The sequence below is a fragment of the Belonocnema kinseyi genome, chromosome 9 (genome assembly GCF_010883055.1).
Source record: "Belonocnema kinseyi isolate 2016_QV_RU_SX_M_011 chromosome 9, B_treatae_v1, whole genome shotgun sequence".
In the NCBI taxonomy this organism is placed as follows: domain Eukaryota; kingdom Metazoa; phylum Arthropoda; class Insecta; order Hymenoptera; family Cynipidae; genus Belonocnema; species Belonocnema kinseyi.
The window spans coordinates 124,246,629-124,273,363 of NC_046665.1; the positions used below are offsets into that span (position 1 = coordinate 124,246,629).

The 26,735-nt window shown below is 21.7% G+C and overlaps 1 protein-coding gene across 4 annotated transcripts in view; it reads left to right on the plus strand.

Annotated features, from left to right (window-relative positions):
• The window catches only part of LOC117179870 (dyslexia-associated protein KIAA0319-like protein), an 81,268-nt gene that overhangs the window by 36,550 nt on the left and 17,983 nt on the right, over positions 1 to 26,735 (plus strand). For all 4 annotated transcript variants that reach the window (XM_033372040.1, XM_033372038.1, XM_033372041.1 and 1 more), the window contains exons 6-10: positions 9,282 to 9,655; positions 9,753 to 9,864; positions 16,099 to 16,247; positions 16,345 to 16,535; positions 22,958 to 23,057. In XM_033372040.1, coding sequence (XP_033227931.1) covers positions 9,282 to 9,655; positions 9,753 to 9,864; positions 16,099 to 16,247; positions 16,345 to 16,535; positions 22,958 to 23,057 — 926 coding nt within the window. The remainder of the gene's footprint in view (positions 1 to 9,281; positions 9,656 to 9,752; positions 9,865 to 16,098; positions 16,248 to 16,344; positions 16,536 to 22,957; positions 23,058 to 26,735) is intronic.

Here is a 26,735-nt window from a genome sequence, read left to right on the forward strand (position 1 = left end):
GTTGAATTTTCAACATAATTTTTAATTTTCCACCCAACAAAATTAATTTTCATAACACATATGCAGAGTTTTTATTCAAAAATTTTCAAATTTATAAAAACAACAAAAAAAATCGCAAAACAATAATTTTTTTGTTTATTGAAGATTCATAATTTTAATTGAAAATTCAACTGTTTTGATGTAACTATGCAATCTTAACGAAGAAAGAACGAATTTTCAAGAAAACAGTCAAATGTTCATTTAAATACATAAATTTGTAACCATATAGTTGAATTTTGAACAAAAAATATTTTTTCATAACCAAAGAAAACAAATTTTTAAAACATTACATAAATTTTCTACCAAAAAGTTGAATTTTCGAAAAAAAATGTTAATTTTTCAGTTAAAATATTAATTTTTATAACATATATGGAGTTTTAATTAGAAAATGCAACTGTTTTGTGAAGAAATCACCCTTTTTGCTTTGAAAATTCACCAATTTTGTATAAAATTAAGTTATTTGTGTTCAAATTTAAATTATTTGTAACAAAATTGTCCTTTCAATTAAAAATTCAACAACTTCGTAGAAAATTAAGCTATTTGGAAGAAAATTATTTTTTGAAAATTGATATTTTTTGGTGAAAATTTAACTATTTTGGAATAAAAATCTACTATTTGGTTCAAAATGAATTGGTTGAAAATTTAACTATTTGGTTACAAACTAATTTTTTTTTTAATTGAACTATTTTATAGAAACCTTATTTATTTTGTTGAAAATTCGTCGTTTTTGTTGAATTTAACTAGTTGAAAGCTATTTTTTCTTGTTGAAAATTAAACTTTTGAATTAAAAAACTAGAAAAATTAATTTTTCGTCGAAAACTCATCCATTTTAGTTGAAAATTCAACTTCTTCTTTAATAATTCTTTCTTGATTATTCAACAAAAGAATTAAGTTTTTAAACTAAAATAGCAAAAAACTTGCATTTTTTTTTAACAAAAAAGATTAAATTTCTACCAAATTTAAATTATTTGTAAAAAATTGTATTTTTGCTTAAAAATTCGGCAATTTAGTAGCAAATTAAACTATTTGGAAGAAAATTCACTTTTTTGTTGTTGAAAATTGACATTTTTTGGTAGAAATTCGACTATTTTGGACCAAAAAAGGAAGAATGTTAAAAAAAATTACATAAATTTGTTACCCAAAAGTTGAATTTTCAACAAAATTGTTATTTTTTCACAAAAAAAATTAATTTTCATAAAAGATATGGAGAGTTTTAATTTAAAAATTGTCAAATTTATTAAAATGCAAATTGCGGAATAAACATTCAGGATATTTTTCAATTGAAAATTTTACTATTTAGTTAAAAATTCTTCTTTGTTAATGAAAAATGAACTTTCTTGCTAAAAATTCATATTTTCCGAATTAAGTATCAACTGTTACTTAAATTATTTTTCTTTTTAGCTTAAAAACGTAACTATTTCGTTGAAAACTCGTCGTTTTGGGTATAAAATTAATCTTCTTTGTTAAAAATGTATCTATTTAGTTGAGGATTTAAATATTGTTTTAAAAGTTCGTTTTTTTTTGTTGAATTCAATTGGTTGTAAATTCTTTGTGATGATTTTGAAATGTTAATTTAATTGAAAAATTATATTTATATGTTTAAAATTCAATTATTTTCTTTAAAATTTAACTTTTGTTTAAAATTCAAGTGTTTTGTTAGTTAAATTTCTTGGTAAAAAAGTTTTCAATTGAAAATTTAACTTTTTCTGGTACAAAAGTCAACTTTCTTGGTCCAAATTCATCTTTTTTTTTTGTTGAAGATGTTTTGTTGCAAATTCAACTGTTTTCGAAAAATTTATCTTTTTGTCTTGAAAATTTAACTATTTAGTTTAAAGTTTAATTATTTTCTTGCAAATTAGTATATTTTCCTTGAAATTTTAATTGTATGGTTGAAAATTAATTTGTTCTTTTAAATTCATCTCTTTTGGTAGAAAATCATTTTTGGTAAAAAATTCAACTATTTTTTTAAAAATTAATTTGCGATTCCGAACATTTAACTGTTTCATAAAAACCTAATTTTTTTGTTCGAAAGTTATTTGGTTGAAAATAATCTTCGTAGGCTAAAAATTCAACTATTTCGTAGGAAATTTATTTATTTAGTTAAAAATTCGTCTTTTTCTATAAAAATTTAATCTTATTTTTTGAAAATGAATCATTTTGTTTAAAGATTCAAATACTTTGTTAAAAATTTAACTATTTTGTTAATAATTTTTTCTTGGCGAATTGTTAATCAAAACAAAACAAAATATTTTTTGTCTACCAAAGTTGACGAGTTTTCAACCCAAAAATATGCATTTTTAACGAAGAAATAACGAATTTTCAACAAAACAGTCAAAAGAGACGAATGTTAAAAAAAAATTACATAAATTTGCTACCAAAAAGTTGAATTTTCAACAAAATTGTTAATTTTCCACCCAACAAAATTAATTTTCATAACACATATGGAGAGTTTTAATTCGAAAATTCTCAAATTTATAAAAACACCAAAAAAATGGCAAAATAATCATTTTTTTGTTTGTTGAAGATTCATAATTTTAGTTGAAAATTCAACTGTTTTGATGTAAATGAACTTTTTTTGTTGAAAACGCAACTTTTTTGTAAAGAAATCTCCTTTTTTGCTTGAAAATTCACCAGTTTAGTAGAAAATTAAACTATTTGTTTATAAATTTTAATTATTAATAAACAAAAATTGTCCTTTTACTTAAAAATTCAACAATTTCGTAGAAAATTAACCTATTTGGAAGAAAATTGTTTTTTTTTTTGTTGAAAATTGATATTTTGTTGTAAAAATTCGACTATTTTGGCATAAAAATTTACTATTTTGTTCAAAATGTATTGGTTGAAAATTTAACTATTTGTTTAAAATTTTTTTTTAGATTAAACTATTTGATAAAAAATTTATTTTTTGTTGAAAATTCATCTTTTTAGGTTAAAAATCCAACTATATTTCCTAGGAAATTAATTTATTTGGTTGAAAATTCATCTTTTTGACTACAAAATTAATCTTATTTGTTCAAATTTAACCTGTTTGGTTGAAGATTCAAATATTATGTTAAAAATTCTTAGTTTTTGTTCAATTTAAATGTTCGAAAATTCGTTTTTTTTTTGTTTTTGAATTCCAATGGTTGAAAATTCGTTTTTTGTTGTTGCTAAAAAATAGTTGTTTAAACAGAAAACTTCAAGACTCCATATATGGTTGAAAAATTATCCTTTTTAATTGAAAATTTAACTATATAGTTAAAAATTCTTTTTTCCTTATAAAAAATAAACTTTCTTGCTAAGAATTCATATTTTTCGGATTAAAGATCAACTGTTACCCAAATAATTGGTCTTTTTAGCTTAAAAACTCAACTATTTTGTTGATAATTCTGCATTTTGGGTCGAAAATTAATTTTCTTTATTAAAAATTTATCTATTTGGTCGAGGATTTAACTATTGTCTTAAAAGTTCGTTTTTTTTGTTGAATTCAACTGGTTGTAAATTCTTTGTGATTATTGTGAAATGTTAATTTACTTGAAAAATTATATTTTTATGTTTAAAATTCAATTATTTTCTTAAAAATTTAATAATTTTGTTGAAAACTAAAGTATTTTGTTAGTCTTCTTTCTAGGTACAAAATTTATTTAAAAAATCGTTCTCTTACTTAAAAATTCACCAATTTAGTAGCAAATTAAACTATTTGTTTCCAAATTTAAATTATTTATAAAAAAATCGTTTGTTTACTTAAAAATTGAATAATTTCGTAGAAAATTAAACTATTTGGAAGAAAATTATCTTTTTTTGTTGAAAATTGATATTTTTTGGTAAAAATTCGACTATTTTGGCATACATAAATTTGCTACAAAAAAGTTGAATTTTCAACAAAATGGTTAATTTTTCAGTTAACAAATTAATTTTCACAACAGATATGAAGTTTAATTAGAAAATTTTTGAATTTATTAAAACGCAAAAAATGGTAAAAAATTCATTTTTTTGTTGAAGATTCATAATTTTAGTTGAAAATTCAACTATTTTGATTCCTTTTTTGCTTGAAAATTCACCAATTTAGTTATTTGTATATTATTTATAAAAAAATCGCCATTTTACTTAAAAATTCAACAATTTCGTATAAAATTAAACTATTTAAAGAAAATTACCCTTTTTTGTTGAAAGTTGATATTTTTTGGTAAAAATTCGACTATTTTGGCATAAAAATCTACTATTTGTTTCAGAACGTATTGGTTGAAAATTTTACTATTTCTTAAAAAAAAATTTTTTAATTTAACTATTTGATAGAAAATTAATTTTTTTGTTGAAAATTCATCCTTTTTAGTTAAAAATCCAGCTATATTTCCTAGGAAATTAATTTATTTTGTTGAAATTTAATCTTTTTTGGTTGAAGTCTCAAATGTTATGTTAAAAATTCTTTGTTTTTGTTAAATTTAAATGGTCGAAAATTACTTTTTTTGGTGAAATTCAAATTGGTGAAAATTCGTTTTTTCTTGTTGTTAAACATAGTTGTTTAAACAGAAAACTTCACAATTCCATATTTGATTGAAAAATTATTCTTTTTAATTGAAAACTTAAATATTTAGTTAAAAATTCTTCTTTCTTTATAAAAAATGAACTTTCTTGCTAAGAATTCATATTTTTCGGATTAAAGATCAACTGTTATCTAAAAAATTTGTCTTCTTAGCTTACAAACTTAAATATTTTATTGAAAATTCGTCGTTTTGGGTAGAAAATTCATCTTCTTTGTTAAAAATTTATTTATTTGGTCGAGGATTTAACTATTGTCTTAAAAGTTCGTTTTTTTCGCTGAACTCCACTGGTTAAAACTTCTTTGTGTGTTTTTTTTTTGAAATTTAATTTGGTTGAAAACTAAATTATTTTCTTTAAAATTGAATAATTTTGTTTAACACTCAATTATGTGGTTAGTCATCTTTTTTGATAAAAAAGCAATGTTTTTAAAAATAAAAATTTGGCCTTTTTAATTGAAATTTCATCTTTTATGGTAGAAAAGTTAACTGTCTTGGTAGAAATTCATCCTTCTGGGGTGAAAATTAATATTTTCGTTGAAAAATTCTATTGTCTTCAAAAAAATTCGTCTGATTGAAATATTTCTTTAAAAGCTCAACTATTCTGTTGAAAATTCGTATCCTTTGCTTGGAATTTTAACTATATGATTAAAAATTATTTTTTTGTGGTTGTAAATGTAAATTTTGGTAGAAAATCTTTTTTGATTGAAAATTCATATTTTTAGGTTGAAAATTCAACTATTTTTTTAAAAATTAAATTATTTTTTCGAACATTTAACTATTTAGTAGAAAATGAATTTTTTGCTTGAAAAGTAAAAAACTGAAAACTTAACACTTCGATTTTGGGTTGAAAATTTATCTTTTTTAATTGAAAATTCAATTATTTAGTTATAAATACTTTCATTTTAATTAAAAATTAACTTTCTTGCTAAAAATTTATCTTTTTATGTTTAAAAATCAATTTTCATCCAAAAAATTTGTATTTTAAGCTGTAAAACTTAACTTTTTATTGAAAATTCTTCGTTTTGAGCAGAAAATGAATATTATTTTTTAAAAATGTATCTATCTATTGGAAAAATCATTTTTGGTATGTTAAAAATTCAATTATTTTCTTTTAAATTGAATAAGTTTTTTGAAAATTCAAGTATTTTGTTAAAGCCATTTTTCTGGGTAAAAAAGAAATGTTTTTCCTGAAAATTTGTCCTATTTAATTGAAATTTCACCTTTTATGGTAGAAAAGTTATCTGTCTAGATCAAAATTCATCTTTTTGGGTAGAAAAAGATTCCATTTTTGGTTAAAAATTAATTAGTTTAACTATTTCGTAAGAATTTTATGTATTTTGTTGAAAATTCGTATTTTTGGGTAAAAAATTAATCCTCTTTGTGGACAATTAATCTTTTTCTTTGAAGCTTCAATTATTATTTTTTTTTCTTGAAAATTATGTACTTTGTTGAAGCCATCTTTCTTTATAAAAAATCAAAGTTTTTCGTAAAAATTTGTCCCATTTAATTGAAATTTCATCTTTCACGGTAGAAAAGTCAACTGTCTTGGTTAAAATTCATCTTTCTTGGTTAAAAATTAATTTTTTGGTTAAAAAATTCTACCGTTTTCAAAAAAATTCATCTTCTTGACTGGAAAATTTAACTAATTAGTTAAAAGTTCAACTATTTTGTTGCAAATTTGTATCTTTTGATTGGAATTTTAACTATATGGTTAAAATTTAATTTTTTTATTTGTATTTGTATTTTTAGCTAAAAAAGACTTTACTCTTTGTGAAAAAATTGTCGTTTTAAGTAGAAAATTAATCTTCTTTGTTAAAAATGTATCTATTTGCCTGAAGATGATTTCAAAAAATTTTAAAGATGTCACAAAGATTTCAACGATTTCAAAAATATTTCAAAGATTTCAGAAAGAATTCAAAGATTTTAAAAAGATTTCTAAGTTTTCAGTACGATTAAACAAAGATTTCACAAGAATTTTAATGATTTCAAAATATTTCACAATATTTTTGAAGGTTTTCATAAAGATTTCAAACATGTCAAGGATTTCAAAGATTTTACAAATATTTTACAAATATTTCACAAATATCTCAAATTATTTCAAAGATGTCACAAAGATTTCAATGATTTCACGAAGATTTCACGAAGGTTTTATTGAGATTTTAAACTTGTCGAAGTTTTCACAAATGTGTCACAAAGATCGTAAAATATTTTAAAGGTATCACAAAGATTTGCAATTTTTTCAAGAAGATTAAAAATTATTTTAAAAGATTTAACAAAGATTTCATAACGATTTCACACTTGTCAAAGTTTTTAAATATTTTACAATGATCTCAAAATATTTCAAAGATTTCAACAATTTCAGAAAGAATTAAAAAATTTCACAAATATTTCAACATTTTCACAAAGATTTCCAAGTTTTCAGTAAGATTAAACAAATGTCTCACAAGAATTATAATGATTTCAAAAGATTTCACAAAATCTTTTGAAGGTTTTCATAAAGATTTCAAACATGTCAAAGATTTTACTAATATTTCACAAATATCTCAAATTATTTCAAAGATGTCATAAAGATTTCAATGATTTCAGAAAGAATTTAAAGATTTCAAAATGTTTCAAAGATTTCACATAGATTTCAATAATTTCACAAAGATTTCCAAGATTTAAAAGAATAAGATTTACAAGAATTTCAATGATTTCACGAAGATTTCACAAAGATTTCAAATTATTTTAAAATATTTCACGAAGGTTTTATACAAATTTCCAACTTGACAAAGATTTCAAAAACATTTCACAAGGATCTTAAAATATTTGAAAAATTTCACAAAAAATTCAATTATTTTACAAAGATTTCCAAGATTTCAGAAAGAATTCAAAGATTTCAAAATAATCCAAAGATTTCAATAATTTTTCAAAGATTTCATAAAGATTACACAAAGATTTCACAAGAATGTCAATGATTTCATGTAGATTTCACGAAGGTTTTATTGAGATTTTTAACTTGTCAAAGTTTTCACAAATATATCAAAAAGATTATAAAATACTTGAAAGATTCCCAAGATTTTACAAATATTTCACAAATATCTCAAATTGCTTCTAAGATGTCACAAAAATTTCAATTATTTTACAAAGATTTCCATGATTTCAGAAAGAACTCAAAGATTTCAAAATAATCCAAAGATTGTAATAAGTTTACAAAGATTTTCAAGATTTCAGAAAGATTACACAAAGATTTCATATGATTTTAAGCATTACGCAAAAACTTCACGAAGGTTTTATTGAGATTTTAAACTTGTCAAAGTTTTCACAAATATATCAAAAAGATCATAAAATACTTGAAAGAGCTTACAAAGATTTAAGTGATTTCAACATGATTTCACAAAGATTTCATAAGATTTTAAATATTACAAAAAGATTTACAAGAATTTTAATGATTTTACGAAGCTTTCACGGAGGCTTCCTTGGGATTTTAAATTTCTCAAAGATTTCACAAATATATCACAAAGATCTTAAAATATTTCAAGGATCTCCCAAAGATTTCAATGGTTTCATGAAGACTTGACACATATTTAAAATTGTATTACAAAGATGTAACAAAGATTTCAATTATTTTACAAATATTTTCAAGATTTCGGAAAGATTTCAAAGTTTTCAGAAAGAATTCAAAGATTATACAAAGATTTCATAAGATTTTAAACATTACGCAAAGATTTACAAGAATTTCAATGATTTCACAAAGATTTCACAAATATTTCAAATTATTTAAAAAGATTTCACGAAGGTTTCATAAAAATTTCCAACTTGACAAAGATTTTAAAAAACATTTCACAAAGATCTTAAAATATTTGAAAGATTTCACAAAGAATTCAATTATTTTACAAATATTTCCAGGATTTCAGAAAGACTACATAAAGATTCCATAACATTTTAAGCAATCTATCAACTGGTTGTAAATTAAAAAAACAATTTTGTTAATGAAAAATTCAATGATTCAGTTATAAATGCTTTTTGTTTCTTGATTAAAAGTTAACTGTCTTGCTAAAAATTCATCTTTTCCGGTTTAAAAATCATTTGTTTCCTAAGAAATTTGTATTTTTAGCTTAAAAAACTTCACTCTTTTGTTGAAAAATTGTCTTTTTAAGTAGAAAAGTTAATCATCTTTGTTAACAATGTATGTATTTGTCTAAAGATTTAACTAATACTAACATCTTGAAAATGTACATTTTTTTCGTTAAATTCATTAGCTTGAAAATTCTTTGTTTTTTGTTGAAAGTTAATTTGGTTGAAAATTCACCTTTATAGGTTGAAAATTCAACAATTTCGTAGAAAATTTATGTAGATTGTTGAAAATTCGTCTTTTTAGGTAAAAAAAATCTTGTTTGTTCAAAAAAATTAATATTTTTGTTTCAGGATTCAACTATTTGGTAAAAAATGAACTTTCTTGCTAAAAATTCACCTTTTCCGGTTTAAAAATCAACTGTTTTTTAAAACATTAATCTTTTTAGTTTAAAAACTTAACTATTTTGTTGATAATTCATCTCTTTTGCTGGCAATTTCAACTATTTAGTTAAAACCCATTTTTTGTTTGTTTGCAAATTTGTCTCTTTTGGTAGAAAATCTTTTTTTGGTTGAAAATATAATATATTTTGAAAAAATGGCCCATATTTTCCTTATTTTGAGAGCACTTTGGTCCGACTTGAACCCACTTTTTCCCCATTTTTCCAGACTAACAGTCGAAGATTCAGACCATGAAACTAATTTTACAACGGCTAACATAACTGTCCTTAAAGTCACTGACTATCCACCAAGTGCAAACGCAGGTCAAGATATAATTATTTACTTGCCTCAAAATACAACGACACTTAATGGAAATTTGAGTACTGACGACAGAGGTATTAAAACTTGGGAATGGACAAAAAGCCCTTCTGACGAAAATAAAGCCGTCGACATGCAAAATACGAGAAATTCTTCTGTACGGCTTTCGAATTTAGAAGAAGGAATGTACACTTTTGTTTTGAAAGTAACTGACACTTCGGGGCAATCTTCGACTGCCGAAGTTCATGTTTTCGTTAAAGCTCCTACTAATAAACCTCCAAAGGGTAAATGATTCTCGACTAATTTTTTTTTTCTCAATAATAATTTGCCTCGATTAAAAATAGAACTTTAATCCTATGAAATATAAATTTTCCGTTACAGCCAATGCTGGTGAAGATATCACAATCGCATTGCCACAGACTCAAACTGTTTTAAACGGCAGTAAAAGTAAAGATGATATCAAAATCGTTTCTTATCACTGGGAACAAATTAGGTGAGGAAAATCAAATTTCAACTTCAATTTTTTTTTTTAGTTTTTAGGGAATTTTAGTCTAGGTTTGATCACTCGAAAAAGATATCACAAAGATTTATAAGATTTGAGAAATATTTTTGAAATTGCAAAAAAATGTCAAAGGTTTTCAAGATTCTACAAGAATTTAAATGATTTAATGAAGATTGGACACAGATTTTAATCATTTAATCATTTCAAAATACTTCATGACAATTTTACAGATGTTTCAAAAATTTGAATGATTTTACAAAGATTTTTAGGATTTCAATAAAAATTCAAAGTTTTCACAAATATTTCAAAAGAGTTCACGCAAATTTGAAATATACAAAAGGCTTGAAAAATTTTTAAACTGTTGAAAGATTTTCAAAATTCCGAAAAAGTTTCAATGATTTCTCGAAGATTTCATAATGATTTCGATGATGTCACGAAGATTTCGAAGGATTTTTAGGATCTAAAAGATTTCTCAAAGATTTTCAAGATTTTAGAAATATTTTTAAATTTGCAGAAAAATTTCAAAAACTTTAAAGATTTTGAAGGTTTTCAAGATCCACAAGAATTTTAATGATTTCTCGAAGATTTCACGATGATTTCGATGATTTTCATGATTTTACAAATATTTCAAATGATCTTTCGGATGATCTAAAAGATTTCACAAAGATTTTAAAAACTGCAGAAATATTTCAAAAATTTTAAAGATTTTCAAGATTTTCAAGATTTTCAAGAGTTTTAATCATTTCGATGATTTTACAAAGATTTTAAAGAATTTTCAGGATGATCTAAAAGATTTCGCAAATATTTTAGAAATATTTTCAAAATTGCAGAAAAATTTTAAAGGTTTTCAAGATTTTCAAGATCCACAAGAATTTTAATGATTTCTCGAAGATTTAACAATGATTTCCATGATTTTACAAATCATTCAAAAGTTGTTTAGGATGATCTAAAAAATTTCACGAAAATTTTAAAAATATTTTTAAAATTGCAGAAAAATTTTAAAGGCTTTCAAGATTTTCAAGATCCACGAGAATTTTAATGATTTATCGAAGATTTCATAATGATTTCGATGATTTTAAAAATCATTCAAAAGTTGTTTAGGATGATCTAAAAAATTTCACGAAAATTTTAAAAATATTTTTAAAATTGCAGAAAAATTTTAAAGGCTTTCAAGATTTTCAAGATCCACGAGAATTTTAATGATTTATCGAAGATTTCACAATGATTTCGATGATATTGCAATGATTTCAAAGGATTTTCAGGATGATCTAAAAGATTTCACAAATATTTTTAAAATTGCACACAAATTTCAAAAATTTTAAAGATTTTCAAGACCCACAAGAATTTTAATGATTTCTCGAAGATTTAACAATGATTTCGATGATTTTCATGATTTTACAAATATTTCAAATGATCTTTAGGATGATCTAAAAGATTTCATAAAGATTTTAAAAATTGCAGAAATATTTCAAAAATTTTAAAGGTTTTAAAGATTTTCAAGATTTTCAAGAGTTTTAATGATTTCGATGATTTTACAAAGATTTTAAAGAATTTTCAGGATGATCTAAAAGATTTCGCAAATATTTTAGAAATATTTTAAAAATTGCAGAACAATTTTAAAGGTTTTCAAGATTTTCAAGGTCCACAAGAATTTTAATGATTTCTTGAAGATTTCACAATGATTTCGATGATTTTACAAATATTTCAAAAGATGTTTAGGATGATCTAAAAGATTTCGCAAATATTTTAGAAATATTTTAAAAATTGCAGAAAAATTTTAAAGGTTTTCAAGATTTTCAAGATCCACAAGAATTTTAATGATTTCTTGAAGATTTCACAATGATTTCGATGATTTTACAAATATTTCAAAAGATGTTTAGGATGATCTAAAAAATTTTAACAAAAATTTAAAAAATATTTTTAAAATTGCAGAAAAATTTTAAAGGTTTTCAAGATTTTCAAGATCCACAAGAATTTTAATGATTTCTCGAAGATTTCAGAATGATTTCGATGATTTTACAAATCATTCAAAAGATGTTTAGGATAATATAAAAGATTTCGCAAATATTTTAGAAATATTTTCAAAATTGCAGAAAAATTTTAAAGGTTTTCAAGATTTTCAAGATCCACAAGAATTTTAATGATTTCTCGAAGATTTCATAATGATTTCGATGATTTTACAAATCATTCAAAAGATGTTCAGGATGATCTAAAAGATTTCGCAAATATTTTAGAAATATTTTCAAAATTGCAGAAAAATTTTAAAGGTTTTCAAGATTTTCAAGATCCACAAGAATTTTAATGATTTCTCGAAGATTTAACAATGATTTCGATGATTTTACAAATCATTCAAAAGATGTTTAGGATGATCTAAAAAATGTGACAAAAATTTAAAAAATATTTTTAAAATTGCACAAAAATTTCAAAAATTTTAAAGATTTTCAAGATCCACAAGAAGTTCAATGATTTCTCGAAGATTTCACAATGATTTCGATGATTTTACAAATATTTCAAAAGATTTTAAGGATCTGAAAGATTTGACAAAGATTTCCAAGATTTCAGAAATATTATAAAAATTGCAGAAAAATTTCAAAAATTTTTTACGTTTTCAAGATTTTCAAGATTTTAATTATTTCTCGAAGATTTCACAATGATTTCGATGATTTCTCAAAAATTTGAATGATTTCACAAAGCTTTTTAAGATATCAGAAAATTTTCAAGGGTGTCACAAATATTTCAAAAGAATTCACAAAAATTTGAAATGTACAAAAGGCTTCAAAAATTTTAAAACATTTGAAAGATTATGAAGATTTTGCAAGTGTTGCAATGGAGTCTCGAAGATTTCACAATGATTTCAATGATTTTACAAAGATTTCAAAAGATTTTCAGTATATTATCTAAAAGATTCCACAAAGATTTCCAAGGTTTCAGAAAGTTTTCAAAGATTTTAAAAGATTAGAAAGAAGTCGCTAATATTTCAGAAATATATTTTTTAAATTTCAAAAGATTTCAATGATTTCAAAATATTTCACAACAGTTTAAAAAATGTCTCAAAGTTTAAAACGCTTTAACAAAGATTTAAATAATTACACAAAGATATTCAAGATTTCAGAAAGACTTCAAAGATTGAAAAAATATATAAATATTTCAAAAGATTAGAAAGAATTTTCAAAGATTTCACACAATTTTTTTTAAAGATTTCGCGAACATTTCAAAGATATGAAAGGTTTAAAAATACTTCGAATGATTTCAAACGATTTCACGATAATTTGAAAGATTTAAATGATTTTACAGAAATGTAAATAATTTTGCAAAGATTTCCAAGATATCAGAAAAATCTCACAAAATTTTCAACGGATTTTAATATTTAAAAATATGTCAAAATATTACAAAAAGATTTCAGGTAGATTTAAAATATTTCACAAGAAATTAAATGATTTCATGAAGATTTTATTAATATTAAAAATTATTACCGAATTTTTGACGAAAATTTTATGACGGTTTCATAAAAACTTCAAACATGTCAAAAATTTCAAAGGTTTCATTGAGATTTCAAACTTGTCATAGTTTTCACAAATATATCGCAAAGATCATAAAATATTTCAGAGATATCTCAAAGATTTTAATGATTTCAAGAAGATTTCACAAATATTTAAAATTATGATCGCAAAATAATTAATAATTAAATTATTAATTAAATTATGATCACAAAATATTTGAAAGGTGTCACAAAGATTTCAGAAAGAATTAAAAGATTTTACAAAGAATTCAATAATTTCACAAAGATTTTCAAGTTTTCAGTAAGATTAAACAAAGATTTAAAAAGAATGTTAATGATTTCAAAAGATTTTACAAATATTTCACAAATATCTTAAATTATTTCAAAGATGTTGCTAAGATTTCATTGATTTCACAAAGATTTCCAAGATTTCAGAAAGATTACTGAACGATTTCATAAGCTTTGAAAAATTTTGCACAGATTGAATAAAAATGTTAATGTTTTCACGGAAATCTCACGAATGTTTAATTGAGATTTTAAACTTGTCAAAGTTTTCACAAATATATCACAAAGATCATAAAATACCTGAGAGATCTCAAGTATAAAAAAGAATTAAAAGATTTCTTGAAGACTTAAGATTTTACAAAATTTCAATAATTTCAATGATTTCACGAAGATTTTATGAATATTAAAAATGATTACAAAAGATATCACGAAAATTTTATGAAGTTTTCATAAAGATTTCAAACGTTGCAAAGATTTCACAAATATATCACAAAGATCATAAATTGCTTCAAAGATCCCGCAAAGATTTCAATGGTTTCGTGAAGATTTGACAAATATTTAAAATTATACTTCAAAGATGTAACACAGATTTCAATTATTTCACAAATATTTTCAAGATTTCGAAAGGATTTCAAAGATTTCAGATAGAAATTCAAAGATTACACAAAGACTTCATAAAAATTTAAACATTACGCAAAGATTTACAAGAATTTCAATAATTTTAGGAAGATTTCATAAATATTTTATAAATATTTCAAATTATTTTAAAAGCATTCACGAAGGTTTCATAAAAATGTCCAACTTGACAAAAATTTCAAAAACATTTCACAAAGATCTTAAAATATTTGAAAGATTTCACAAAAAATTCAATTATTTTACAAATATTTCCCAGATTTCAGAAAGATTACACAAAGATTTAATAAGATTTGAAACATTATGCAAAGGTTTCACCAGAATTTAAATGATTTCATGAAGCTTCCATTGGAATTTTAAACTTATCAAAGATTTCACAAATATATCGCAGAGATCATAAAATATTTCTAAGATCTCAGAAAGATTTCATTAGTTTCATGAAGATTTTACAAGTATTTAAATTTTTGTGTTTCAAAAATTTAACAAATATTTCAATTATTTCACAAAGATTTTTAAGATTTCAAAGATTTCAGAAAAAAAAAAATTACTCAAACACTTCATAAGATTTTAATCATTACGCAAAGATTTACAAAAATTTCAATGATTTCACGAAGATTTCACAATTATTTCAAAGATTTCAATAATTTCACAATTATTTCAAAGATTTCAATAATTTTACAAAGATTTCAAAGATTTCAGAAAGATTCCCCAAAGATTTCACCAGAATTTCAATGATTTTATGAAGCTTTCATTGGAATTTTTAACTTTTCAATGATTTCACAAATATATCACGAAGATCGTAAAATATTTCAAAGATCTCACAAGAATTTAAATGATTTCACGAAGATTTCGCAAATATTAAAAATTATTTCAAAAGATTTCACGAAGGTTTCACGAAGGCTTCATAAAGATTTAAAACTTGTCAAATATTCCAAATATTTTACAATGTCTAGAAAGATTTCAAAGACCACACAAAGATTTCATAACATTTTAATCATTATGCACAGATTTCACAAGAATTTAAATGATTTCAAGAAGATTTCACGAAAGTTTCATTGAGATTTTAAACTTTTTAAAGTTTTCACAAATATATCACAAAGATCATAAAATACTTGAGATATCTCAAGTATAAGAAATAATTAAAAGATTTATCGGAGACTTCAGATTTTACAAAATTTCAATAATTTCCCAAAGATTACACAAAGATCTTAAAATATTTGCAAGATTTCACAAAAAATTAAATTATTTTACAAATATTTCTAAGATTTTAGAAAGAATTCAGAGATTTCAAAATACCCCAAAGATTTTCATAATTTTGTAAAGATTTCCAAGATTTCAAAAAGATTGCACAAAGATTTCATAAGATTTGAAACATTATGCAAAGATTGAACAAGAATTTCAATGATTTCATGAGGCGTCCAGTGGAATTGTAAACTAGTCAAAGATTTCACAAATATATCTCAAAGATCATAAAATATTTCAAAGATCTCACAAAGATTTCAACGATTTCATGAAGATCTCAAAATATTTCCCAGGATTTCAAAGATGTCGCAAAGGTTTCAAAAAAAGTAAAAGGTTCGAAAGGTTTTTCATACTTTTCGCAAAATTTCAGAAGATTTTCGATGATGTCAGAAAGACTTGAAGTGATTTCAAAAGATTTTTCTGTAATTTTTAAAAAGATTTCACAAGAATTTTAAAGATCTCACGCAGGCTTGTACACCAAATTTCAAGATTGATCAACCCATCGATTTAGATATAATTTCTCATTTAAAAAATATGGAATTTGTATCTTAATTGTTAAATTTTAGTGGACCAAACACAGCAGCTTTTCATGCAGTTAACGAGAGTGTTACAAACATAACAAAACTAACAAAAGGAGATTATGAATTCAAATTAACTGTTATTGACGATAACGGAAATAAAGATTCAGATCAAGTGAAAGTAAAAGTGACACAAAGTAGGTATTCAAAAAATAAATAAATAAATAAATTAATAAAAATGAGCGACGAGTGATTCTTAAAATTAGAATTATCACGAAATTTTCATATTTTTAGCAAAAAATGCACCTCCGAAGGCAAATGCTGGAGGGGATCAAATTTTTGTGGCTCCTATAGCAGCGGTGATATTAAATGGATCGCAATCGAGTGATGATTTGAGAATTGCAAAGTGGGAGTGGACTCGAGAACCGACGAGCCTTGCGGTTGGATCTATTGTGGAAGGAACAGATAAATCTCCAGTTTTAATGGTAGATAAAATTTGTTTTCTTTTTTCTATTCTTATTTCTTTTTTTTTAAGAATTTCTTTTATTTTTTTCCAAGACACTTTCTCTTTTAAACATTTTTTTTTTGTTTTTGGTCTGTCGCTTTTAAATGCGAATTGAATTAATAGAAACCAATAAAAAAATCAAACAATTTTTCGCTCGAAGGTAATTTTTCTTTAATTGAAAATTCTACTATTTTCTGAAGATTCAACGATTTTTTTTTTAAATTCGATCAATAACTCACTAAAGAAGATACAGTTTCTGTTGTAGTGAAACCTGGTAAGTTTAAGTAAATTAAATTGATTTATTTAATTATTCTTTAATCTTCTTGGTTGAAAATTAAACTATTTGGTTCAAAATGTATGTATTTTGATGAGAATTTATCCGTTTTTTTGTAGAAAATTAATATTTTGTGGTGAAAACTTTTTTTGTTGTTGAAAATTTAACAATTTGGTTAAAAATTTATATATTTTTTTTAAATTCGCCTTTTCTAGTAGAAAATTCAATTATTTGTTTAAAAAATGATGTATTTTATTGAATATTTACCTTAATGATTTGAAAATTAATAGTCTGTGTTGAAAAAATGATCTTTTTGGTTAAAAATTTAAGAGATTGATAAAAAATTTATATGTTTTGTTTAGAATTAATCTCTTTTTATATAAAATCAATATTCTATGTTGAAAAATTATCTTTTGTAGTTGAAAACTTAACATTTGGATTAAAAATTTATATATCTTGTTTAAAATTTATCTTTTTTGTAGAGAATTAATATTCTATATTGAAAACTTGTAATTTTTAATGAAAAATTAAAAATTTGGTTAAAAAAAAATATATTTTGTTAAAAGTTCGAAAATTTACCTATTTGGTTAAAAATTTATTTATTTTATTGAGAATTCATCTTTTCAAGTTGAAAATTAATATTCTGTGTTGAAAAATTTTAAGTTTTGTTAAAAATTTAACAATTTCGTTAAAAATGCATAAATTTTATTTAAAATTTTCCTTTCCTAGTAGAAAATTCAACTATTTGTTTAGAAAATGATGTATTTTATTGAATATTTACCTTTATGATTTGAAAATTAATAGTCTGTGTTGAAAAAATTATCTTTTTGGTTAAAAATTTAACAGTTTGATAAAAAATTTAAATATTTTGTTTAGAATTAATCTTTTTTATAGAAAAATAATATTTTATGTTGAAAACTTGTAATTTTTCTTGAAAGTTTAAAAATTTGGTCATATATTTTGTTAATAATTCGAAAACTTAACTATTTGTTGGAAAATTTCATTATTTTGTTGAGAATTTGTTTTTTTCAAGTTGAAAATTAATTTTCTGTGTTGAAAACTTTTCATTTTTGTTAAAAATTTAACAGTTTCGTTTTGTAGAGAATTAATATTCTATATTGAAAACTTGTAATTTTTAATAAAAATTAAAAAATTGGTTCAAAAAATATATATTTTGTTAAAAGTTCGAAAATTTACCTATTTGGTTAAAAATTTATTTATTTTATTGAGAATTCATCTTTTCAAGTTGAAAATTAATATTCTGTGTTGAAAAATTTTAAGTTTTGTTAAAAATTTAACAATTTCGTTAAAAATGCATAAATTTTATTAAAAATTTTCCTTTTCTAGTAGAAAATTCAACTATTTGTTCAAAAAATTATGTATTTTATTGAGTATTCACCTTTATGATTTGAAAATTAATAGTCTGTGTTGAAAAAATGATCTTTTTGGTTAAAAATTTAACAGTTTGATAAAAAATTTATATATTTTGTTTAGAATTAATCTTTTTTATAGAAAAATAATATTCTTTGTTGAAAACTTGTAATTTTTCTTGAAAGTTTAAAAATTTGGTCATATATTTTATTAATAATTCGAAAACTTAACTATTTGGTTAAAATTTTTTTTATTTTGTTGAGAATTCATCTTTTCAAGTTGAAAATTAATATTCTGTGCTGAAAATTTTTTATTTTTGTTGAAATTTTAACAATTTCGTTAAAAGTGTATATATTTTGTTTTAAATTCGCCTTGTCTAGTAGAAAATTTAACTATTTGGTTAAAAAATTAATTATTTTGTTCAGAATTAATCTTTTTTGTAGAAAATTAATAATCTATGTTGAAAACTTGTAACTTTTATTGAAAAATTTGATTAAATATGTATATAATTGGTCAAAAATTCGAAAATTCAAATATTTGATTAAAAATTTATTTATTTTGTTAATAATTCGTCTTTTCAAGTTAAAAATGAATATTCTGTGTTGAAAAATTATTGTTTGTTAAAAATTTAACAGTTAATATATATATATATATTTTTATTATTTTATATATTTTGTTAAAATTTCGTCTTTTCTAGTAGAAAGTTAATCTTATTGGTTGAAGATTCTTCTATTTGGTATATAAAAATGTATATATTTTGTTCAGAATCCATCTTTTTTGTAGAAAATTAATATTCTGTGTTAAAAACTCATTTTTTTGGTTGAAAATTAAAAAATGTTGTTAAAAATGTATGTATTTTGTTCAAAATTCGATCAATAACTCACTAAAGAAGATACAGTTTCTGTTGTAGTGAAATCTGGTAAGTTTAAGTAAATTAAATTTATTTATTTAATTCTTCTTTAATCTTCTTTGTTGAAAATTAAACTATTTTGTTAAAAATGTATGTATTTTTACGAGAATTTATCTTTTTTTTGTAGAAAATGAATATTTTATGGTGAAAACTTTTTTTGTTGTTGAAAATTTAACAATTTGGTTAAAAAATGGTATATTTTATTGGGAATTTATCTTTTCAAGTTGAAAAATAATATTTTGTGTTGAAAAATAATCTTTTTGGTTTAAAATATAACAGTTTCATTAAAAATGTATATAATTTGTTTAGAATTCATCTTTTTGTTAGAAAATTAATATTCTATGTTGAAAACTTGTAATTTTAATGAAAAATTAAAAATTTGGTTAAAAATGTGTATATTTTGTTAAAAATTCGAAAGTTTAACTATTTGGTTCAAAATTTATTTATTTTGTTGAGAATTCATCTTTTCAAGTTGAAAATTAATATTCTGTGTTGAAAAATGATCTTTTTGGTTGAAAATTAAAAAATGTTGTTAAAAATGTATATATTTTGTTAAAAAATCATCTTTTTGTGGTAGATAATTCAACTATTTGGTTAAAAATTTTTTGATTTTCTTGAGAATTCATCTTCTCAAGTTAAAAATTTAACATTTTGGTTAAACATGTATATATTTTGTTTGAAATTCGCATTTTCTAGTAGAAAATTCAACTATTTGTTTAAAAAATTATGTATTTTATTGAGAATTTATCTTTTCAATTTAAAAATTAATACTCTGTGTTGAAAAATTATCTTTTTGGTTGAAAATTTAACAGTTTGATTAAAAATTTATATATTTTGTTTAGAATTCATCTTTTTTTATAGAAAATTAATATTCTATGTTGAAAACTTGTAATTTTTCTTCAAAGTTTAAAAATTTGGTTATATATTTTGTTAATAATTCGAAAACTTAAATATTTGGTTAAAAATTTATTTATTTTGTTGAACATTCATCGTTTCAATGTAAAATTTTATATTCCGTGTTACAAACTTGTAATTTTGTTTGAAAATTGTTAAAAACTTTTAATTTTTGTTTAAAATGCATCTTTTTTGGTGGAAAATTAATATTCTATGTTGAAAAGTTGTAATTTTTATTGAAAATTTGGTTAAAAATGTATATAATTGGTTAAAAATTCGAAAATTTAACTATTTGGCTAAAAATTTATCTATTTTGTTGAGAATTCATATTTTAAAGTTGGAAATTAATATTCTGTGTTGAAACCTTTTATTTTTTGTGAAAAATTTAACAATTTCGTGAAAAATATATATATTTTGTTAAAAATTCGAAAATTTGTCTATTTAGTTAAAAATTTATTTATTTTCTTCAGAATTCATCATTTCAAGTTGAAAATTAATATTCATTGTTAAAAACTTAAAATTTTTTTTCAAAATTTAACAGTTTGGTTATAAATGCATATATTCTGTTAAATATTCAAAAATTTGAGAATTTATCTTTTCAAGTTGAAAATTAATATTCTGTGTTGCAAACTTTTAATTTTTGTTAAAAATTTATACATTTTGTTAAAAATTCGTCTTTTCTAATCAAAAAATTCAACTGTTTCGTTAAAAATTTGTATATTTTGTTGAAAATTCATCTTTTCAAGTTCAAAATGAATATTCAGTATTAAAAACTTTTAATTTCTCATTAAAATTTAACATTTTGGGTAAAAATGTATATATTTTGTTTGAAATTCACCTTTTATAGTAGAAATTTTAACTTTTTTTTTTTTAAATTATGTATTTTATAAAGAATTTATCTTTTCAAGTCGAACATTAGTCTTATTGGTAGAAAATGAAACTATTTGGTTAAAAATTTATGAATTTTGTTAATAATTACTTTTTTTGTAGAAAATTATTTATTATATGTTGAAAACTTGTAATTTTGTTTGAAAAATGAACAATTTGATTAAAAATGTATATATTATGTTAAAATTTCTTCTTTTGTAGTAGAAAATTCAACTATTGGGTTACAAATTTATTTATTTTATTGAGAATTTGTCTTTCCAAGTTAAAAATAAATATTCTGTATTGAAAACTGATCTTTTTGGTTGAAAAGTTAAAATTTGGTTTAAAAATTTATGTATTTTGTTTAAACTTCTTCTTTTCTAGTAGAAAATTAATCTTTTTCGTTGAAAATTCAACTGTTTGCTCAAAAATGTATTTATTTTGTTCATAATTTATCTTTTATTTTGTAGAAAATAAATATTCTATGTTGAAAACTTGTAATTTTTATTGAAAAAATAAAAATTTGGTTAAAAATTCGTCTTTCCTAATAGAAAATTCAACTATTTTGTTGAAAATTCATCATTTTCATGTTAAACATTAATATTCCGTTTTGAGAACTTGTTATTTTGGTTGAGAATTTAACAATTTGATTATTAATAGAAACCAATAAGAAATCCCCACTATTTTTGGTTCAAAGGTCATTCTTTTTAATTGAAAATTATATTATTTTTTTGAAAATTCGATTTTTTTAAGGCTGAAATTTATAGATTCTATTTTTGATTGAAATTTGATCGATTCTATTGAGAATGTGCCAACTATATTTTTCATTGGAAATTCGTATTTTCGGGTTTAAAATTCAACTATTTTGTGGAAAATATAATTGTTTTGTTTAAAATTATCACTATTTTGGTAAGTAGGTCATACTTTTGCTAAAAAATTCAACTGTTTTGGTGAAAATTTATTTTTTTGTATAGAAAATTTTTTCTTTTGAATTGGTCATTCATCTTTCAGTAGAAAATTAATCTTTTTGATTGAAAATTTGACAATTTGGTTGCATTTTTTTCTTTCTTGACTGACAAATATTATTTAGATAAAAATTCAACTTTTTAAAACCAATTCGCCACTTTTGCTTAAAAGTCCAAGTATTCGGTTGAAAATTATTATTTTTTGGTGAAAATTCAACTATTTCGTTTAAAATGTAATTGTTTCGTTTAAAATTTTCACTATTATATTAAAAAGTCTCATCTTTTTGGATAGAAAATTCGTTCTGTTGAATTGGTAATGCACCTTTTAGTAGAAAATTTTCAACAGTTTTGAAACAGTTTTCTGGAAAATTCGTATTTTTTGTCAGTTTTTTGTTTGAATATTCAACTGTTTTTTTTTAATCGTCTTTTTGGTTTAAACATTTATCTTAGTAGATTGAAAATTCAACTACTATGGTTCAAAATTCATTTTTTTTTTGGTCAAGTCTTCTCTTTTGTCTTAAAGTTCAAATATTTTATTGAATCCAAATGTTTGGTTGAAAATGACTATTTTTTTAATTGAAAATTCAATTATTTTGTTGAAAATTCTCACTATTTTGATAAAAGGTCATCGTTTTGGTCGAAAATTTAACTGTTTTTTGGAACATTTATTTTTATTTAGATGGAAAATTTGGTTCTTTTGGATTGTTGATTCAACTTTTGGTAGAAAATTAATCTTCTTAGTTGAAAATTCGTCTTTTTGACATAAAAATTTATCTAGTTTAAATATTAATCTATTTTGTAGAAAATTCGTATTTCTGGGTTGAAAAATCAACAATTTGATTGCATTTTTTTGTCTTTCTTTACTCAAAAAATATTCATTTTTTCGGGATTAAAAATCAAATGTTTTCTTAAAAAAATCGACTTTTTAGCTCGAAAATTTTCCTTTTTTGTTGAAAATACATCTGCTTTGGAAGAAAATTAATCTTTTATCTTTTTTTTAAATTACAATGTCTTGTTCAAAAAACAGTATATTTTATCTTGAAATTTTGAAAATATTGTATAGTTTTGTATGTTCCAATTTAAATATATAATTATTAAAATAAAATTAATGTCGTTTTTAGCTGACGGATATTGTGCCAGGCAGATACGTTTTTAAATTGAAAGTAACAGATGACGATGGACTCACTAACGAAGATACAGTTTCTGTTATAGTGAAACCTGGTGAGTTTAAGTAAATTAAATTGATTTATTTAATTATTCTTTAGTCTTCTTAGTTAAAAATTCAACTATTTGGTAAAAAATTTACTTATTTTGATCAAAATTCATCTTTTTTTGTAGAAAATTAATATTCTGTCTTGAAAAGTGATTTTTTCGGTTGAAAATTTAACAAATTTTTAAAAATTGTAAATATTTTGTTAAAGATTTGTAGTTTCTAGTAAGCAAAATCAACTATTTGGTAAAAAATATATGTATTTTGTTGAAAATTAATCTTTTCAAGTTGAAAATTAATATTATGTGTTTAAAACTGATCATTTTTGTTGAGAATTTAACAATTTGGTTTAAAATATATATATTTCGTTAAAAATTCGTCTTTTTTTTAGTAGGAAATTCAACTTTTTGGTTAAATAATTATGTATTTTATCGAGAATTTATTTTTTGAAGTTGAAAATTAATATTCTGTGTCGAAAACTTGTAATTTTTGTTAAAAATTTAACAATTTGTTTAAAAATTTATATATTTGGTTAAAATTTCGTTTTTTTTCTAGTAGAAAATTAATCTTATTGGTTGAAAATTCAACTATTTGGTTAAAAATTTATATAGTTTGTTGAGAATTCGCTTTTTTTGTAGAAAATTAATAGTCTGTGTTGAAACTCATTTTTTTTTAAACATTTAATAATTCTTTTAAAAGTAAAAATAGTTAAAAATTAATATTCTTTGTTGACTTGTAATTTTGGTTGAAAGTTTTACAACTTCGTTAAAAATGTATATATTTTGTTAAAAATTCGTCTTTTATGGTAGAAAGTTAATCTTATTGGTTAAAAATTTATATATTTTGTTCAGCATTCATCTTTTGTAGTAGAAAATTCAAGTCTTTGGTTAAAAAATTTTGTATTTTATTAAGAATTCATCTTTTTTTGTATAAAATTAACAATCTATGTTGAAAACTTGTAATTTTTTTTTTAATTTTAAAAATTTGGTTAAAAATCTATATATTTTGTTAAGAATTCATATTTTAAATTTGAAAATTAATATTCTGTGTTGAAAAAATGATCTTTTTGGTTGAAAATTTAACAGTTTGATTAAAAATTTATATATTTTCTTTAGATTTCATCTTTTTCATAGAAAATTAATATTGTATGTTGAAAAATTGTAATTTTTCTTGAAAGTTTAAACATTTGGTTATATATTTTGTTAATAATTCGAAAACTTAACTATTTGTTTGAAAATTTCATTATTTTGTTGAGAATTTGTTTTTTTCAAGTTGAAAATTAATATTCTGTGTTAAAAATTTATCTTTTTTTGTAGAAAATAAATATTATATATTAAAAACTTGTAATTTTTATTGAAAATTTAAAAATTTGGTTAAAAATGTATATATTTTGTTAAAAATTCGAAAATTTAACTATTTGGTGAAAAATTTATTTATTTTGTTGAGAACTGATCTTTTTTGTAAAAAATTATTATTGTGTGTTGAAAACTAATTTTTTTGGTTGAAAATTAAAAAATTTTGTTAAAAATGCATATATTTTGTTAAAAATTAGTCTTTTGTAATAAAAAATTAATTTCAGTGGTTGAAAATTAAACTATTTGGTTAAAAATTTATTTATTTGAGAATTCATCATTTCCATATAAAAATTAATATTCCGTGTTGAAAACTTGTAATTTTGTTTGAAAATTTAACAATTTAGTTAAAAATGTATATAAATATATATATATATATATTTTTTTTTTTAAATTCGCCTTTTCTAGTAAAAAATTAATCTTAGTGGTTGAAAATTTAACTATTTGGTTAAAAATTTATATATTTTGTTCAGAATTTATCTTTTTTGTAAACAATTATTATTTTCTGTTGAAAGCTTGTAATTTTGCTTGAAAATTTAACAATTTGGTTAAAAATGTATATATTTTATGTTAAATTAATCTTTTGTGGTAGAAAATTCAACTATTTGTTTAAAAGATTATGTATTTTATTGAGCATTTAACTTTTCATGTTGAAAATTAATATTCTGTATTGAAAAATCATCTTTTTGTTTAAAAATTTAACAATTTGATGAAAATTGTATCTAGTTTGCTAAATATTAGTCTTTTCTAGTAGAAAATCAATCTTATTCGTTAAAAATGCAACTATTTGCTTAAAAATGTATATAGTTTGTTAAGAATTTAGCTTTTTTTGTAGAAAATTAATAGTCTGTGTTGAAACTCATTTTTCTGGTTGAACATTTAACAATTTTTTAAAAAGTAACAATAGTTGAAAATTAATATTCTGTGTTGACTTGTCATTTTGCTTGACAATTTAACAAATTCGTTAAAAATGTATATATTTGGTTAAAAATTCGTCTTTTCTAGTAAAAATTTTTTTTTTTAAATTCGACTAATTAGTTAAAAATTTATATCTTTCGTTCAGAATTTATTTTTTGTAGAAAATTAATATTCTATGCGAAAAACTTTTATTGAGAATTTATCTTTTCAAGTTAAAAATTAATATTCTGTGTTGGAAAAATATCTTTTTGGTTAAAAATGTATGAATTTTGTTTAAAATTCGTATTTTCTAGTGAAAAATTAATCTTTTTGGTTGAAAATTCATCTATTTGGTTAAAAATTTATATATTTTGTTCGGAATTCATCTTTTTTGTAAAAAATTAATATTCTGTGTTGAAAAATAATTTTTTTTGTTGAAAATTTAAAAATTTGGCTAAAAATTCATTTTTGGTAGTAGAAAATTCAACTATTTAGTTAAAAATTTATTTATTTTCTTGAGAATTAATCTTCTCAAGTTGAAAATTAATATTCAGTGTTAAAAACTTTTAATTTTTGTTGATAATTTAACAGTTTAGTTAAAAATGTATATATTTTGTTTGAAATTCGCCGCTTCTAGTAGAAAATTCAACTAATTTTGTTAAAAATTATGTATTTTATTGACAATTTATTTTTTCAAGTTGAAAATTAATATTTTTTGTTAAAAAATTATCGCTTTGGTTAAAAATTTCACAATTTGATTACAAATTTATAAATCTCGTTTAAAATTAATTTTTTTTAGAAAATGAATATTCTATATTAAAAACTTGTAATTTTTATTGAAAATTTAAAAAGTTCTTTAAAAATGTATATATTTTGTTGAAAATTCGAAAATTTAACTATTTGGTTAAAAATTTATTTATTTTGTTGAGCATTCATCGTTTAAATGTAAAAATTAATATTTCGTGTTGAAAACTTGTAATTTTGTTGGAAAATTTAACAATTTACTTAAAAAAGATGAAAATTGCATCTAGTTTGCTAAACATCAGTGTTTTCTAGTAGAAAATTAATCTTATTGGTTATTTTATTTTTTATTTATTTAATTACACTTGTCTATAGACCATTCGATACATACAAGGATAGTTTCGTAGGGATATCTAAAAACATTAATCTCGTATAGCCAGACGCATACACATACATAAATACGAGTACTACGTTAAAACTATTATAAGCTATCTAATGATCTCCAACGCTCGCTGATAATCTTCACAATTAAGTTAACAAACTTTCTAACAGTGGCAGGGTGAACGGAAGACAATACAGCTAACCATTTATCGGAGGGGTGTACGAGGGTGGATTGATAAGTTTCCGGCCTGACCAAGAGATGGCGCCACTAGGCCTACCTTGAGGTGGCGTTCTATAGTACCATCCTTAGATAGCTTG